This window comes from Phasianus colchicus, chromosome 1, assembly GCF_987193195.1.
Source record: "Phasianus colchicus chromosome 1, bPhaCol1.hap1.1, whole genome shotgun sequence".
In the NCBI taxonomy this organism is placed as follows: domain Eukaryota; kingdom Metazoa; phylum Chordata; class Aves; order Galliformes; family Phasianidae; genus Phasianus; species Phasianus colchicus.
This window is the reverse complement of record NC_143436.1, coordinates 61,808,896-61,827,733: the sequence shown is the minus strand read 5'-3', so window position 1 is coordinate 61,827,733 and position 18,838 is coordinate 61,808,896. Positions and strand designations below refer to the sequence as shown.

Below are 18,838 nucleotides of genomic sequence, written 5' to 3'. Positions count from 1 at the left end.
TAGCTGCTGGCAGGTTTGTGAAGTGTACGATGGCTGTGCTAGTGCAGTCTCTCCCCATGTCTCCCCCCATCTCTCCCAGGAGAGATTAGTCTCCTCCCCCCGAGGAGGGCCTGATTAAACCATAGCAGAGATCACCTCCCTCCTGCTGAAACCGTGTCATGGAGCTAAATGGGGCAGGCACCAGCTGGGTGCGTGCTGCAGGCTGGTCATCAGCCAGAGCCCTCCCTCTGGGGCAGCTGAACAGCCAGTGTGGTTATGCCAACCTCTGTGCTCAACCTGACCTCTTCTTCCTCCTCATCATCCACCGCTGCCCCAGCTATCAGCTGCAGCAGAGAGAATGCGAGGCATTTTTAATCCAGTAAAACCCTTGCTGTTAATCACGGCAGACAGAACTAGCAGCCTCCCCGCCATGCCTGCTGCAGAATGGTTGCTGCTGCTATTTCTGTTTGACCACCTCAGCCTGCCCCGTCTCCAGGGCATTTCTTACTCTGCCTGTGCTTGGTTGCCTTCCCCAGTGGCCAGGGAGCTGCTTGAACAAAAGGAGCTCTGCTCGCTCGTCCCCAAGACATTCAAAGTCCTTTCCCCTCCACTTGCTTCTAGTTCAAAAGTGCCCCTAATCTTCTGCTATCTTCTCGTTCTTTTCACTTCCTCATATTGTACTTGCAAAAAGAGCACATCCCTAGTGAGATTGCTGCTGTGGTGCCAACACAACATGAAGCTTTATGAGCTTTAACAAGACCAAGAGCCTAGTCCTGCACTTGGATCACAACAAACTCACGCAGTGCTACAGGTTTGGGTCAGAGCTCCCCAAAGTGTTGAAGAACCATCTGGATATGGCACTGAGGGACATGGTCAGTGGGCATGGTGGTGGTGGGTCAGCAGTTGGACCAGAAATTCTCAATGGTCTTTTCCAACTTTAATGATTGTATGAGAATGGAGGGGACGTGTATGTTCTACAGAGAGCTATGATAATGTGGGAAACTCAATCTGTGCCCTTCCACCAAACTGCTTATCATCAATCAAATTGTGTTGGTTGCTAGTTTTTCCCTTTTCTTTCAGCTTATCTGTTTGTTAGCTTTGGGACTTTTTTGAAAAGAAGAAATAAAGATTGAACAATTACCCAGTTCAGGAGTATCCAGGACTTTTAATGCCTGCATTAGAAGGAGCTATGCTGATAATTCCTAGGTATATTGCCTTTTTAAGCAGCCACAAGCTCATAATTGGATTGTTTGCTTTTACTTAGTGCTTCATGTTCTGGTCAGGGATCTGCATGTGCACAAATTATAGAGTAAAAAGAGAAGAAACACAAAAATGGGAAAAGATAAATCATCACATCAGAAGGTGGTTCTTTCAACACATCTTTCATCACCAGCAACAATGTCCAGCTAGCAGTAATAGTTCTACCCCTCCTTAAAAGCCTCCTGCTCAGCAGGGTTTTCTGCTTTCCCTTGGGCAGAAATACAAAGACGTGGAGCCAACCCTGAAGATCAAAGAAGTGGATGGCCTGGAGCTTGTAAAGAAGTTCTCAGAGCAGATGGAAAGCATGCTCCGCAGGAAGGTGGAAGCTGTTGAGGTATGACCATGGGCGCTGTGGGAAGGAAGTCCCCTCCCAGTGGCTCCAAAGCAGCCAGTGCTGGCTTCCCTCTGCCTGCACCAGGGGTGCGTGGGCACAGGGGTTGTGTGAGGACTTCCTTGCTGAGCAGAGCAGCTGGCTTCTCTGAGCTTTAAGTAGACACTGGTGGGAGGACGTGGGCGTTCAGACAGGGGAATGCTGGCTGCTCTGTCAGCCCAGAGTAAGAAATAAGACAAAAACAAAGTCTAGGAATAAATATGAGGGAATTAACGCTTTTCTCCTTAAAGGTGTTTAATTCTATAGCTGTTAAAAGAAGGAAAAAAGCCTCTGATAAGTGAAAATAAAGTTTATCCTTGCATGATGCCCTCTGGCCACTGAAGACTATAGTAGCTTGTTTCAGCTGTGTGTAGCTCAGGGGAAATTCCTGCAAGAGCTTCAAGGAAAACACTTGGAATTTTAGTCTACAAGGGGAAATGTGGAGTAGGTGGCAAATGGGCTTCAGATGTTGCTTTGTTGTAGATGAGGAGAGCAGGTAATCATTATGGCCTCTCTCACATCTAAGGATCTATCATATTCCTTTATATTTACACACTATACAAAGCATATTTCTGTAGTCACAGAGCCGTGACTGTTTAAGACATCTTATATGGAAAAGTCGTCCAGAAACACATCATTTGAATCTTGAAGTGAAATGTGGGCATATTTAGATTCAGGGCTTTGGCCCATAGTGTTAAATTCACAGCCAGACCCTTCCAGTGTTTGGATTGCCTTATCCTTTGTGAAGGAGCACAAAGTATCTTTGCTGAAACTGTCACTAATTGTGCAACTCTGAAAACATGTGCATTCTTGTCTGGATTCCTTCCCAGTCTGCATGTGAAGTGAGAATTAGTGCCCTGAAGCATCATATTGGAGAATACTAGTGATTATATTGGCACCATAAATGGTCAGATCTCATAAACAGCCATAGTATCACTGAGTTCTTTATGAAACCAAATTACAGTCTTTTTTCTCAGCAACAATAGCAGTCTGAGACTCCTTTTCTTTTAACAAGTTATTGACATCAGACTGGGTCCAAAATGCCTTTCCCATGGCTATTTGAAAGGGTTCATGAAAAATGAAATATATCTGTTTTTTGTCTAAATGAATACGTTTCCATTTGTGTGTACATGTCCTACAGTGACCGAGACTCCTTGAGAGGCTGTTAGGGACTCCAGAGTAAGCAGGTATAAATGCACTCAGCAATAAAAGCTGTGACTATACCTTCCAAGTCATAAAGCTGCAGCATGGGATGACAGCAGAGGAAAGGGAGTGTTTGTGGCCCTGTGTCTGTGTTGTAGTAAAGGAGGCAGTCACGTGTCTTCTCATTATATGAGTGCCTGTTGGTGGTGGAAAAGCTTCTGGGGACTTCCCACAGCATCTCTCGTCTTTCTTTATCTGTTTGCATTAGAGGCTGGTGGAAGCAGCAGAGGATGCAGATCTGAACCATGAGTACAACTCCTCACTGGAGGTAAGTTGGTCCCTGTCAGTGACAAAATATGGTGCATGTCCTCATAAGCACCAGGCAACAGGCTTACCTAGCAGCACCCTCCCATCTCTAGAACCTCGTGCAGCACACCTGACTCTCTAATCTAGGAGCCAGGTTAGGAGTATCCTTGTCTTCAGAACACTCAGCTCATCTAGAAATCAACACAACAGATCCCAAGCCTAAGTAACACTTAGGGATTAGTCCCTTTGACATAGGGATGAGACGGATTTGGGAAGACATTGGGTTGCACGATGTTACAATAAAGGTTTTACCCTTATTGCACACCAGCATTGTCATTATGTGACATATTAGTGCAAATTAACTGGTGCTTCTCTGTTTACTTGCCTGGGAAATTAGCTAAAAATTGGTGTATGAGCAACAGGGAGGGTCCTGCTGCAAAGGTCATAATGTTACTAATACCCGTAGCAAACTATTAATCCCAATGAGCAGAGTTTCTCACCAGCTGCCATCATCTTTTCTCTAGCTTGCAGACATGTACTTGTCAAGACTTCCTATTGGATGAAAGTTTGGTGCTGTCCATGCAATTTGGATAATTGGCTTTCCCTTAGTAACTGTAACAAAGCAATGGGATTATTGCTGGTGAAGGGAATTGGAGTACAAACTGATTATTGAAGTCCATTATCCACACTGTAAGCACTGGGTGCATAGCAGAAGTGCAGGCTACTGTTTATGCTAGGAAATGCAGGGACTGAAAATGCTTCCTGAAACCAACTCAGATATCAATTTTGCCTCTTTTACTCATTTGTTTAAGAATCATATTATAGTCATACTTCCAGCATCAGCTGGATTCGCAGTATCAAGGCACATGGCCCTTTATTCACACACACAGTTCACACCTCTGAGTACTGATAGTACTTGAACATAATAAGCCTTTAAAGGGCCTCTTCCCTCAGATAAAGTGAACAAAACACATTAAAAATTGCTGTTATCCAAAAGGGAAGACTATCCTGGAGATTCTAACATGTCGGCAGCTGCTAAATCCCCAGAGGGCCTTGACAGGGGAGATTTGTGTTGTCTTTGAGCACCTTCTGCTCTGTCCTTTGCTCTTGATGAGCTTCTGCTGCCTGGAGTGACAGTGAGAGGATAATCCAATCTGAATGAACATCAGGAGTTAACTCCAGTACATGACAGTGGTAGGGACAGGGTGACTAAGGTCAGCAAAGACATGCCCTAGCAAACTTGAGAGCCAGACCCAGTGAGACACTCCACCTCTCCAGACAGCAGCTTAAATGCTTCTGAGTGACCATGGGAATCTATCACTGCATCCCTTTGCTCTTAGGAGGCTCTTTGGCAGTTGGCTTGATTATGCTTGAAACCTGCCAATAAGAAACTGGGCAGAAACCATCATTTGGGCAGCTTGACACGTTTCATTGGCAGTGGCTGTCATTTGATACTGATCTTGATTCTAGTTGAAGCCCGCATTCTCCAGATTTCCCTTCTTTTTTATAGGTGAAAGAACATTATTTTTTTCAGGTAGTACTGATCACTGTACTCTCATTGTCTTTCTCTTTTTTATTATCTTCATTAACAGTTTGATTACTACAACTCCCTCCTGATTAATGAGAAGGATGAAAATGACAATTATGTGGAGCTTGGAGATGAATTCATTCTGGAGCCAAATGAGCATTTCAATAACCTGCTGGTAAACACAACATACAGTGATATCCAGCTCCCTACCAATGTCTACAACAAAGGTAATGTATGGCTGGCCTTTACTTTCTCACTCCTAGCAGGGTGTTATGAAATCTAAATGGGAGTAATAATACCAGAAGAAAGGATGAGGAAAGGAAAAGGCAATTGTGAAAGGAAAAAAAAAAAAAACAGGTCTGGAAAGGTATTTTCTCAAGACACAGCTATGCCCATGTTGCAGTCTATCACTGTGACAAGGCTGAGGTGTAATCTGCTCTTGCAAGACCTCTAAGTGATAGACAGTCCTTCATTTTAGGCAGGCAGTGTGGTCTGTAAGATTCATCTCTATAACCGGAGATGCTATGAAATGAAATGTGATGTGGATTTATTGGCAATTGCTATTCTGTACAAAGGGTCTGATCTATCAATATGTTTAGGTGTCAAGGATCTCATTGATTTCAGCTGAGAAAATAGATCCCAAGTATCTTTGGGTTATGAGAGCCTAACACCTCATGGAGACACTTAATTCCCAGTGAGCACACTCACAGGGGGATGTTGACAATTCACAGCTGCTACTGGGGCGTGACTGTTCTGAGCTATTTGCTTTTCTCAATAAGACTTCAGTAGCTGCAGGAGCCCAGGAACCCTGAGGCTCATACAGCCTCATTTGAGCCCAGCCTGTCCTTTCTCCCTTGCACACTGATGCCATTCCACCTATGCACCAGGAAATAGTCCATCTTCAAGACAATGCACACGCTGCAGAAGCTGCTGGCTAAAACCCAGTTGTGACTATTCTAAGTTTACTGCTGTGTTTGGTCAACACACAAAGATGCCTTGAACTGGCTCCTTGCCTGGCACCCAGTTGGTTCTTCCTGTTGAATACATTTGGGAAACAAACAAAAAATCCATTATTTCTTTCATAGATGGAGCTCATTTACAAGCCTCGGGACCAGATGGGGCTGGCACTGTTGACTGAGTTTACAACCGGTACATTATTTAGAGGGACAATAGAAGGAGTTTCATTTCTCGCCAGATTTTAAATTAATTTCATCTGGTCTGAGACCCCCAGACACAAAAACTTGCGCACAATCAAGCCACCAGCAGGGCTGGCTGCAGCTGAGCATGAAGTAGGCAGCTGGCTGCAGTGGCACACGAAAACGTGGCGAAATGGCTGCTGTCAGAGACAGCAGAGATGCTATACCCAACTATCTGATTTCTTGTCTGTACGACTGGACATAAACCATCCAGCTGCTCTTGCTGCAGCTGAAGAACAAGCAGGATATGGAGGAGGAAGTGGTGGAGACCATTTCCGCACCCAGGGCGCCTCTCGGGAGCAGGCCTGGCAGCATTTGCTCCCTCTGTCATGTATGACAGTGGGCTCAGCAAGCTTTTGCTTTCCACAGCTCTTTTGGTTCCTTTCCTGCATGAGCTACTTTGATCCCATCACTGGGGAGCCACTGTTAAATTTTGCCCCTACTTTGATCAAAACTGAAATGACTAAACAGGAAGTGGCAGGTCAAATTCCTATCCTGTTTGACATTAATACTGTTAATCCTGTTGTGACCATTTTCTTGCAATTCCCTTCTTCTATTGCTGCTGCTCTGTTTGGTCCCCTGAGGCAATGACTCAACACAGACACTGCATGTACACTGCTTCCTACGACTTCACACAAATCTGCAACTTTATATTGGTTCTGATGAGATCGAGGGCAAGAGAGGACAGCTGAAGCTTTCTGAAGGAGAGGGAAAGCAGGGAAGAAAAATGTGAGGAAAAAGTGGAGAGACAAAAACAGCATGTAAAACCTAGGGCTCCTCTGTCTTGGGTAATTGCATCATGGGGACTAGCATAAATTTAAACACTGCAGAAAGGCTGTTCCACTTAGTGTCTGTGCTTACTTCCTTATCATCTCTAGTCTCTCAGAGCCCTCTTCCAAATGGGTGTAAGAGAAATGGGGATAATGGCATATGGCCCAGCGGGGAACACCTCCAGCCACCAGGGATGAGCTGCCCTCCGTAGTTGGCTTAAACTATGCATTTTGCTCCCTCCAATGCTTCTATTGAAGAGCTGCTGGTGAGGGGACAGCTGTCATTGTGAGGCACTGTGATGAAGAGACATGACTTCGGGCTGATCAGGAAAAAACATCTTTGGAGAAGGCTGTACTCCTCCAGGGTCATCTTCATTCCCATCCCAATCTGCATCCCCTCCTTTACATCCTGTTTTGCTCATTTTCTATTTTTTTTCCCTGCAGATCCTGACATCTTGAATGGTGTTTACATGTCAGAAGCCTTGAACCCTGTCTTTGTGGATAACTTTGAAAGGGATCCTACGCTGACCTGGCAGTACTTTGGCAGTTCCACAGGGTTCTTCAGGCTCTACCCAGGTAAGAGCGCAGCTATCAGCCCAAGTCTTTCAGCACAGAGCAGGATAGAACGGAGCTGTGTGAGAGCCCAGGGTGGGATAGCATGTCCTCATGAAGGACAAGGTGTGGTGAACCAAAAGTCTTACTGCTACCTTAGGCTGAAGGAACAGCATCCATAGAGGGCATAAAGCCTTATTTCTTCCCTGGATTGGCTCCCAGGTATGCTGCACTTAAAGCCCCAGAGAAGCCTGTTTGTAGGACTGTGCCTTGGGCAGGCTGCCCTGCAAAGAACCTCACTGGACTGGGTGTAATCTTTTCACTTCCCTGCTGTTTTTAGTTGCAGTCACAGCGCCACAGCCCCTTTTCATCCCCAAGACCACACATGCCCAAAACAGTTGCTCAGCCTGACTTACCTGATCACCAGTTCTGAGCACTGTGTAAGGTCACAGCACTAGAGGGAGGACCCACGCATGCTCGGAGGAGTCTGGGAGACCCTCCACAGCTGCAACGTGGCCTGGTGGCCTCTCTGTCAGATGGCTGTGTGCCCTTGCTCTATGACCTGCCTGCCAAATGTTATGGAAGGGAACAGAGGGATGGCTGAGCAGAGCTCCAGCAGAGAACGTAGGACACATTGCTCTCTCTGCAGCTGCTGCCTTATGCTCTTGATGAGAAAAAAGATGTGGAGAACTCCATCAGAATGTTTAAAGTAAGTGCAACTGCTCCTCAAATTTTGCCAGACTACAAGGAGACACCACCTAACAATATTCATTAATAAAATTTTAATAGTTTTCTGGGAACTGCTGAAGACCACAGAGTTCTGTTTGTGCTTTGGATACACTGTCAGGGAGTCCATGCCTGTTTGTGTACATGCTGATTGCTCCCTTTGCTGCTCCCCTCAGGAATAAAGTGGCTACCAGATGAGAACGGGGTCATCTCCTTTGACTGCAGGAATCGTGGCTGGTAAGCATTGTGGAGAAAGTTGGTTCTCTACTCTTCCTCTTTTTCACTGTGACGCTGACCAGCAGTCACTGTGTCATGTTGTTCATGCAGGAGAAGAATACATAAATAGAGGATTGATACCAGCCAGTGCCGACTTTCCATAGGGGATCTGACATGTGCCAGATGGAAAGTACCGCATGTGCATCCTTCCTCTGTCCCATCCTTCTTAAAGCTGCAGCTAGAGGAATGGGGCTGTTTACACAAAGGCAGGCATTTGCTCAGTTTGTTCAGCACAGCTAAATGGTATAGTAGCAGTTGTCACTCTTGGCTGAAACCTGGAGATATGTCTGCAGCTCTTGTCCATAGAGGCTGGGGTCACTGGGAGAGGCAGGTGGGTAGCAAGAGCCCTGCTGTTAAACAGCTGGAGCCTGTGGGATAGCCATACTCAGTGCACGTCACCCAGATGCACATACCCAGAAATCCTCCACTCCACACTCTCAACATGGCTTCTTGTATTCCTCTTTTCATCAAGGTACATCCAAGCAGCCACCTCTCCCAAGGACATTGTCATCATTGTGGATGTCAGTGGAAGCATGAAGGGCCTGCGGATGACCATTGCCAAACACACCATTGTCACCATTCTAGATACTCTTGGGGAAAATGACTTTGTCAATATCATTGCAGTAAGTATGTCTTTGGTCGGGATGCACTGGTGCTACTCTCTCCCTTTTCCCTGGCCATGATGAGAATGGTCTGATTACCCGGACAGAACCAGCACCAATAAACACAAAAGAAAATTTTTTCCATGATTCACAGCAAGACTGGGGGATTCTGAGCCAGGTTAAAGACAAATGACTGCTCACCTTTCCATTCTCAAAGCTAATTCAAGCACTGCTTCTTTCACCAGGCTTTCCATATGAGTCTGTCAAGGCACAATCACCAAGATATAAAATCTACTTTTCATAGCGGCTTTCCCATTGTGTAACATGGTTAGAAGCTCCAGTGGTGACAGCTCTGTCTTTACGTGGATGAATGGAGGGAGGGATGAATAGTGTTGGCAGATAAAAGGAAGGAAATTGTTAAGAAGATGTAAATAGAATCTACTCTTTAAAAAAAAAATAAAATCACAGAAAGGTCAAGTGATGTTACACCTACACTAAGAGTCTTTGGCCCAGATATATTACAGCCTGACCTAAGCTCCTATTGATAAGCTGAGCATTGGTAACCATCAGTAAGTACCACCTTAGCCTATGACAAATATACTCATCTGAACCGTAGAGGAAAAGGTTTATAATGGCATCTCCTTCCTACATATCAGGCTGGAAGCAGACACTGCACAAGTAATTGTAATTCAGAAGATGTGGGGTAACTTGATATGTTATTATTTGGCTGAGTGCCAGGGACATTGACTGCTGGGCTACAAAACCATTGACAAGGTTCATCTGATGACTGGGGCTCAAAGTCTACAGAAGTAAATAAATATGTGCAAATATTATAATAAGCAATTGTAAGAAGGGGCACAAGCTTGTAGAGTGTGGATATCTCTAGAGTGTCTGAGTGGGGAAAGATTTTTTACATGTGTAGATATGCCCAAATTTAATATAGCAAACCCTATAATTAACAAGTTATTTAAACATACATGTGTTTTATCAAAATTATATTTTTCCTTGATCACTACGAACAATTTGAAAGGGAAAGATTTATAAAATGTGTTAACGATCAATAATGCTTTTCAGCCTTCACCCAGGACATTGCACCAACTTTCTTCTCATTTTGTCTTTGCAGTACAATGATTATGTTCATTTTATTGAACCCTGTTTTAAGGGTATCCTGGTCCAAGCAGACAGAGACAACAGAGAGGTGAGTACCAGGCTTCCACTAATGCTATCCTGGCAAGGCAATGATAAGTGATAAGTGCATGGGGTTAAGATGCTGCAACACGAAACTCTAGAAGCAAGGAACAGTTATCTCCTAGAAGCATGTTATCTCCTAAGTGGTGTGTGCTGGCTCTGGTTCATCTTTGCATAAAGGTACCATGACACTGAGTTAATTTGTTGCTAAATGGCAGCAACCAGGTAGTGCATCCCTTCACATTTTCATCAACTTTCTCTCCAGATTTCTTTCCCAGCCTAGCTCTGGGCTGCAGAGTATGCCCCCAAAGGGTAACATCTCCTGCAGCGCTTCCCAGTGGACCCTCATGTCTTTTGGACCTTGTCCTTTTTGTGGAGGGCACTCTCTGAGGGTTTTGTCTCAATCAGATCAAAGCCAGTTTGAACGCTTGTTTTCTTCCTCCCTTATTCTGTTGTTCTCACATGCACAGGAATGTTTTTTGGTTGTTTCTCCTGAAGGAGTGGATAGAGGAAAGTCTAATATCTGATTGTTTGGGGTTTTTTTTCCCCTTTTATGATGTTTCACGATCCACTGGGAATTCAAAGTCCAATGGCTGTGCTCTGTAATGCGATGGCACTGCTAACAGCACAGCCACTTCTCCACCTCCATCCATGGCAGTGTGACACTGCACTGCCAGCAATGAAAAAAGGGTGGGAGCCCACAAGGATGGGCTCTCCAGGTCTCCCTTTCTTCCTCCCTCCAAGAATGAGCCTGCCTGCAGCTCACCACCGCTTTTCTGGGTTCTTGACAGCATTTCAAGCAGCTGGTGGATGAACTGCAGGCAAAAGGAGTGGGAACGGTGAACAAGGCCTTGACTGAGTCCTTCAAAATCCTGAGGGAGGTAAGAGGCTCTCTGCTGATGCTCACACAGGGCGCGTGTATCCCTGCTCTCTCCTTTGTATCTGATTTAGCATATTCATCATGATGCTGTGGGGAGAGTTGATATGGGTTGTGCAAACCACTCTCATGGGTCCTGAATTTGTGACAAGAGTGACCAGGTGTAGGTTTGTGTGTGATGCTGCTAACCTGCCCAGGATGGCAGTTGAGTGCCCAGGGGAGCAGTGCTCGTGGGTATGTAGATCCCACAGATGGGGGGACATCTCCTCACTTGGCCCCACTGAATCATCCTCTCCTCCTCCTCATTGCTGTGTTGCACTGGCTCATCACAGGCCAGGAGGATTTTGGCTATGATAAGACTCATAAATAATTCATTGCCTTATGTGAACATTTGCGATTTCTGCTTGGAGGTAAATGTGTGACTGAATTCTATTCCTTAAGAAATATTAACAAAAAAAAGGCCCAAGAGCTGCTAGATACCCCCACCTCCTCACTACTTTGTCTGTAGTGAGTTAGATGGAAAAAAGTCCATGCCCTTGGTGCTGGCAAAATATACACAGCAGTATGATGCCAGTGGTCCAAATAGGGGATCTGATGTTAAAGGTTGTAACAGAAATGTTGGCATCTTGGGAAAGATACTCCACTCTTACTCATTTTGCAGACTGTAAGTTTAAGTCCATTGACTACACAGTGACCATGTTCCTAATTTATGCTGGTGCAAGTATGATCAGAGCTGAATCAACCAGTGTGGTGGCTGAACTGACTTGGCAGTGGTAACTAAAGCGTGATGAATTTAATGGCAACCTGAGAAGAGTAATTTAGCATCATCACTGATGTAATTTGACATCTTTTGGGGAAAATAATTGCTTAGATGACCATGGAAAAAGTAATGATACAAACCTAGAACAATTACATACACTAGATGTCTGCTAGATTTACCTAAACATATCCTCACATTTTATGGCAAAATAGATTTTATCTTCATAACAAAAGACCCAGAGCATGTGTAGGCTTGAGCAGTACAAGTAAGAATACTTAAACTGTTGTTCCCCCAGAATAAAACTGGTTTCTTAAAGTCTAACATGTCACTGGTTATATACAGTGACAACAGATTAAAGAAGCTTAACGCAGTTCAGCTGCAGGCCCTCTCAACCAGCACAGCTTTGCAGGACTCAGTGGAGAAGAATGGAGCACAGCCCCACTAGACTGCACCCCTCCTCCCTCATTGGACTAGGCAATCCCCAAGTCTGCAGAAGGACGTCCCCTGCAAAAATTTGTGTGCTTTAAGGCCTTTGAAATCTGTTAAAGCTCTGCTAGATCCCAGTCAGTCATAGGGGAGGAAAGGGGTCTGCATCACCTTGTCCTGAAACAAACCCGTGGTGCTGCTGCCATAGTCATGCAGATAAGGCACGCAATGGCAGGGCTGGAGCGCAGCCTGGGTGGAAGCAGCCACCCCACATCTGTCAGACAAAATTCACATTCTCAGCCTGTAATCATAACTGTTCCTCGCAGATTGTCTGCCCTGTTATTGTTCATAGGAGCATACGCAAGAGAATGAAAGATGCTACATCACACTGATGAAACGGGCTTTGCTGATTACAATAGACAACCAGTAACAATATCTATAATGAAAGTGACTGCAAAATTTCCCCGGTAATTTTCCTCAGCCCAATCGCTCTTAGAATTAATAGCCAGGCAGAGACGTATTCGGTGAGCTATGAGTGGCAGAGGGGGGTGAAGGAGAGTACGGTATCTCACCGCCCTTGTTTCCCTCCATGATGCCCTGGGGGAAGCAGGGCATATTTTAATCTCAAATGCAATCCGCACATTAGCTTCAGGAGCACAGTTAGCCAGAGCTTCCCCTGCCTCTGCCACGCTCCATAAGCCACTTACACTCTCTGTTTCAATGCAGCCCCACACCACGTAGTTTCACTGAAATATGCATCGCAGGGGAACTGATGGTGCTAAGCATGGCATTCAGAAAGCGTTTTCAAATTCTCAAGTAGCAAGCACAGTCTTCTGAGTTCCTTTCTGGCTTATCGAGTTCGAGTCTGTCTCACTGCTGCCTTCTCTCCTCCCACACACTGGGCACATCTCGCTCTTTTCCATCAGGTGTGTACATCTTAGTTTGGCCTCTCCAACCTCCCTGGAGCAGAGTGCTCCCAGCAGTGCTGAGTGCTGCAGCTGAGAGCTATCGAGCGCTAAGCGGAGCAGAATAATTATTTTCCTTGTCTTACACTCCACAGCCCTCTTAACACAACGAGAGACAACAGTTACCTTTCTTCAGATGCTCTCACATTGTTAATTCATAGGCAGCTGATCTGCCTCTGCAGTATTTCTCTCCTGCCAATGTTCAGCCTCCTCTTCTGCACTGGAGCCTCTGATTATTCTTCCCATATATATTTTTTTATATTTGTGTAGTCATGCCATATATATGTATGTACATACATACCTATGCAAACACACTCCCCCAAATCCTAGGGGCATCATACATACCTTCATTAATTCATTATAGTCAACCTCTTAGGATAAGGCAGTGCAAAATCTGGGGCTCTTTTGAGTTGTCCTTTCTCAGGGCCCTCTAAGTAAGTAGGCATTTTGAAAGTTGATCCCATGGAGGAAAAGAAAGCCTGGATTCTGCTCTCTGAGTCCACCACGGAACAAACTCTGCTCCTGACACCAAGCTGGTTTAATGGCACCCTGACTCACTGCTGCACTCAGAAGTGACAGAAATTGTGAGATTAATTATGACTAGCTCATTCCCAAATGGCTATAGGTTAAAAAAAAAAAAAAAAGTGAAACTGGTAACAAATTGGTCTTTGGTGAAATATGAATGTCTGAGAATTAGTGTCATGGAGAGAGTAAACCTGTCTGATGTAAGAAATCGAAAGAGCTTGTGGCCTCTTACATCCCACCTAGCTGGGACTTTACCTCTGCTTATTCATGGTAGGACTGTCACTATTTTTTCTAGCACTGGTGTAGATGCTTAAGGACAACTTACCCATCTTCCCCATGTAAAAATGTACTTTCTGTCAGTTCCTTGTTGCCCTTTGGGATCTCAGTAAGGTCCCAGTCTGGTCTCAGCCCAGAGGGCAAGCAGTCCAGCAGCATGTTCTGCAATTCTTACCCTTTCTGCTCAGCACAGATTATATGAACGCTTTCAGTTTGCCTTTTCTTTAATCCAATCACTTTGTGACCCTTCCTGTAATTCTTTCTTTTCTTTCTTACCACTTCAGACTGTACCCAGCCACTACAATACTGTTCTTTTGATGATAAAACATGGAGGCTATAAAGCATCTCTGTCTGATTATTTCTCTGCTGTTTTTTTTTTTGTTGTTGTTGTTGTTGTTGTTTTGTTTTGTTTTACCATCTGCCAACGTACTCTTTGTATTCCCTTTCTTCTCACCAGAAAGTTTATAAATCTTTTCTTGATTCAACTCACATCTTTCTGGGCTTGGATTCTGCAGTACATTTTCCAGGATGTGCAAAGCTCAGAATTTCCTGCTTGCCAGTCTCTGCAATTCTGCTTAAAGCCATCTCTTGTTTCTCCTTCAATGACTTTCTGTTTCCTTCCCTAGTGCTAACTTTCTGCCTAGGGGGGACTTGTCAATAAGTTTGAATGCTTCATAATTTTGAAGGCATGTCTGTGTGAATGGGGCAGACAGAGGTGGAGGGGGACACTCAGCCATTTGGCCAGGTGGGTGTAACCATTATTCTGGGGGTGTGTATGTCACTGAGCTTTGCTGATGTTCCCATTGCTTCACCATTGTTTTGACCAGGCTGAAACTGCAAAGTAAATAGCAATGAACAAATAACTGAGCATAAGACACCATGACCCCGAATGAATTAGATCATGCCTGTTCCTCCTGGCAACACGACCAAATTTATACAGGAGAATACATGGCCCCAACCCGCATTGACGGACAGCATCTCTAACCCACACCCCTTCAAACATCTGGTCTCTGGGCGTCTTGCTCCCCATCTCACCTTATTTCACACCCTTAAGTCTTCAGTCAGAGCAGGGAATTATGCTCAGAACTTCGTGTGAGTGTTTCTAGATCATTTGCTACAGCTGCAGCCAGCCAAACATCAGGGATTACCTCTTCCTTTGTTTTCTAAATCTGTCTTTTTGATCTCTATTTCTGTGACAATGATGATCTCATTTTCCCTGTTGAAAATATCATCTACTCCAGTAATTAGGAGATTGCTTGTTCTGATACAGCATCTAATTTCTTAGTATCTCAGTATTATGAAGTCTAAAGAAGCTACCAAGGAGATGTCTGAAGTAGTTTGTTGGCAACCTTAATAAAGCATTAATTTAATAATTGCCCAAACAAAACACTTTGCAGATTGCAACAGTCTGAATAAGCTGCTTTTGTAATTACAAGGCTTGCATATCTGTGATATGGACCTCATTCTGATGTCTCCTGCACCATGATAACCCTGCACCTCTGTGATGAAAATTTACATTTGCCATTCTCTCTGGAAACCATTGGATCTGTCCTAGGAATAGCTCACCTGAGATTCCTTCTCATCTTCTTCGTCTGGTGGTTTTATAGCACAGTCCCACGTGGCTGTCAGATGCTTTTCCCTTTTCTTTGTACCTAAAGGCATCCTATTCTTGCTGCTGTTCAGCACTCCCAGGCTCTGCCTTGAGTCTCCTTGCCAAGCAGGAGACACTCCTGCTGTGACACTCCTGGGGGCTCCAGCTATCCTGCAGCTGGCACTCAGGGCTTTTCCATGGTACAAGGTATAGAAACTTTCAGGACCATTGGAAACATCAGAGCTTGGGGACTCCACAGAGAAAGATATGCATATGACCCCACTGTTTAGAATGAGAAGGAACGGTCTCAAGTTGCTCCAGGGGAGATTCAGGTTGGATATTAGGAAACATTTCTTCTCAGAAGGAGTGGTGATGCATTGGCACAGGCTGCACAGGCAAGTTGTGGTGTCACCATCCCTGGAGGTGTTCAGTAACCGTGTGGTTGTGGCACTGAGGGATATGGTCAGTGGGCAGGGTAGGGATGAGCTGATGGTTGGACTGGATGATCTTAGAGGTCTTTTCTAACCCTAAGGATTCTGTGGTTCTCTTTTGTAATCATCTGTCCAGATTCTGGTCAGTGATATAAAATGATTGTTAAGCAGCAGTGAGGGATGGGATCATACATGTGGTTCTAATAGTGGTCACTCAGAAGCTGTTGAATTCATGGTCATTGAAGTAGAGTAACATTTATTTCAGTGATATTAAGAATGGTGTTGTAGAAGACAGGACCACTAACATAAATGTAAGGAGACACTATGGTTATACTAACACCGGCTCTGGTATTTTATACAGATGAATAATCATAGAGGTAATGGTAGGAATGGTGAAATGACTGGAGAAGTCTTGACTTTGACTAGGTTTCTGGCTATTGATGGCCATGATGCCAATCTGCAGTAGTAGCACAGTGCCATTCATACTGGTAAAGATGCTTGCCTTTTGTTCTAACAGCCTTGCTAAGCCAGAAGAGACTTGTGAATTGAAACCTGAAACACTTCACGAGTCCCAGTTCACACCCTGAACTCCATTCTGTCCAGTGTTTACTTTTATTTTATGCAATTAGTCTTGCCATTTCAAGTCTTTATTCCTAATTTATAATATATGTCTATTTTCTCCAGCTTAAAATTGCTGCTGTTTGATATAACCTCAGCCACCCTTCAATTAGCCTCCCATACTCGCTCCATCTCATGCCATTGCCTCATTAATTTTCTGTGCAGAGCTGTCACATTTTCCTCTTTCTGTACTTTTCACTCTACATACCAGCTTCTGCAGCCTTCTATGCTGATTAGACCTCTCCTCGGTCAGAACACAGAAACAGAGCACTGACATTTGTACCAGGTTCCTAACTGCCTCTATATGGCTTGAATATCACTCAAGCACAGATACTGGCCCTCTCAGTACAGCATGTGTGCCCTCTGTACCCTCTCTCTATCTGATGCATTTGTGCTCTATTTCAGCACTGATGGCAGCAGCCTTGTTTTCTCATGTGTTCCGGTTTCTTATTGCTCTTTTTGGTAGATTGATGGATTTGCCTTGAAATAATGAGTCTGATTTCCCCTTCCTCTCACATTTTCTGCCATAAAAAGTGACAGTTATTGCTGTCAAATCAGAATAGCAGTGTTTATGGTCAGTCTATAGCCATTTAGTGTAAATGAATGTGACTGCACAAGCTGTAAAGCAGCAGTGAATTGCACCCTTCCTCTACAGTGCTTTTTTTCTGTTGTTTTACTTCTGTAAAGCCTCCAGCAACCACATTAGCTAGTAAGTGCTGTAGAAATTAATATGTATATATACCCATATGCAATATCAAAACAACGTCCGTTTGCAAGGAGAGATTTCTGTCCACAGGGTGAGATTTGCACAAGGAAGATAGGATCTGGCCCTTGGTGAATAAAGACACTGCAGCAACATGGGAAGGGTCAGTGCTGCAATAACTAATCCTCTTCACTCTGCTTGCAGTTCAGAGATGCAGGCCAAGGAGGCTTGTGTAACCAAGCCATCATGCTGATCACAGACGGAGCAGTGGAGGATTATGAAGCTGTGTTTGAAAAGTACAACTGGCCAGATCGAAAGGTTTGTCTGTTAAAAGACAGATAGGGCAAAGAAAGGTGCTATCCAGCCACGGTGGGAAGAAGATGATCCAAGGTGCTGGGCACAGCTGAACATCCAAACACCTGCGTGCATCCTGCTGCTAACACCAAGCAGCCAGGCTGGACTGTTTATAATTGGCCCTGTCTGGGAAAGCTTTGTCTGTTACCAGTCCATATGGTGGGCAGTGGAATGGCCCAGACAACCTCTCTCAGTACCTCCCAGCCCTGTTTGCTTTGAAAGTTAAATAGACCAAGCTCATCCTAAACCCTCCAGATTTATTTGTTTACCTCATCCCAGCTCACAGCAATGCACAAAAGGAGAGAAGCAGCCTACCAGAGCATAGGGCTGTTAAAGCTGTTTATTTCAGGATTCACTCCTTTGTTGTTAGTCAAACACAAGAAATGGTGAAGCTTTCTTTAAACGCTTACATGACCGGCTGTTCCCCTGGGTAAAGGATTCCTGTGAGCTATAAATCTCTCTGCATGTTGTTGCTGAGTGCCTAGCAGAGTTGCTATCTTAAAATCAAACAGAATTTGCAGTTCTGCCTTGTTATGCAGATGATCCTAGGTGATACTTGGCTTTCTGAGCTTATTGTAATTGGAAATGAAGTTCCAGCCCAGAAAACGCGAAACAAATGGAGCGAGAGGCTCCTGTTTCTGCATGAAGGCAGAGCACAAGTGAGCACTCACTGCTGAATGGGAGGGTGTCAAACCCTGACCGCTTGGTTTTGGTAGTGTGTGTCAGCTTCTTTTAGGCTACGTTTTCTTTCTCGTTCCCAGGTCCGGGTTTTCACTTACCTCATTGGACGGGAGGTCACTTTTGCCCCCAACGTGAAATGGATTGCCTGCAACAACAAAGGTGCAGTGTGGTAATGGCTACCCAACTCCAACCGCTCAGCTCGCATGTGGATCATGACTGTGGGTCCCTGGACTCCCCCACTAGTTCCCCACAACAGCTGGGGCCCAGGAACCATTGGGTTGAAGATGACCTAAGGAAAGAGCAGGCCCTGCTAGTCTGCATGGAGTATTCCCGTGTCCAGCTAATGCCAAGTCCTCGGTGCTGAGCCACCATGTTTTCCTGTCTCGGTGCCAAGGGACACTGTGACCGAAATTCATGCCAGCTGTAGTCCACCTAAGTCCCTGTGCTTATTGTGTTCCAGCTGCTGGCTTTTGACAAGCTGTCTAAACCTCTGTCAGTAAGCCTGACATCTTTTGATTCAGATGTAAAACAAGCATATTTTTTAAGGATTTTACAGCATTTTTCACAATGCCTGCAGGTTAACCCCTATATTCCAGACAAATTCTTTGTGTGCCAGTGATTTCACTGAGGTACCAGGACAGCTTGCTAATTCTGCCCCAGAACCAATGTTCTCTGTAGCCGGCATGAAATGGCATGAATGGGAAAGTTCATTCACAGTAGATGAGTCATCCCTAT

At 44.8% G+C, this 18,838-nt stretch overlaps 1 protein-coding gene across 1 annotated transcript in view; it reads left to right on the top strand.

The window, feature by feature from the left end:
- The window catches only part of CACNA2D4 (calcium voltage-gated channel auxiliary subunit alpha2delta 4), a 111,008-nt gene that overhangs the window by 9,483 nt on the left and 82,687 nt on the right, over positions 1-18,838 (top strand). The window contains exons 3-12 of the mRNA XM_090145274.1: positions 1,457-1,573; positions 3,021-3,080; positions 4,651-4,813; positions 6,997-7,128; positions 8,007-8,067; positions 8,579-8,729; positions 9,832-9,906; positions 10,688-10,777; positions 17,273-17,386; positions 18,184-18,262. Of these exons, the coding sequence (XP_090001400.1) occupies positions 1,457-1,573; positions 3,021-3,080; positions 4,651-4,813; positions 6,997-7,128; positions 8,007-8,067; positions 8,579-8,729; positions 9,832-9,906; positions 10,688-10,777; positions 17,273-17,386; positions 18,184-18,262 (1,042 nt within the window). The remainder of the gene's footprint in view (positions 1-1,456; positions 1,574-3,020; positions 3,081-4,650; positions 4,814-6,996; positions 7,129-8,006; positions 8,068-8,578; positions 8,730-9,831; positions 9,907-10,687; positions 10,778-17,272; positions 17,387-18,183; positions 18,263-18,838) is intronic.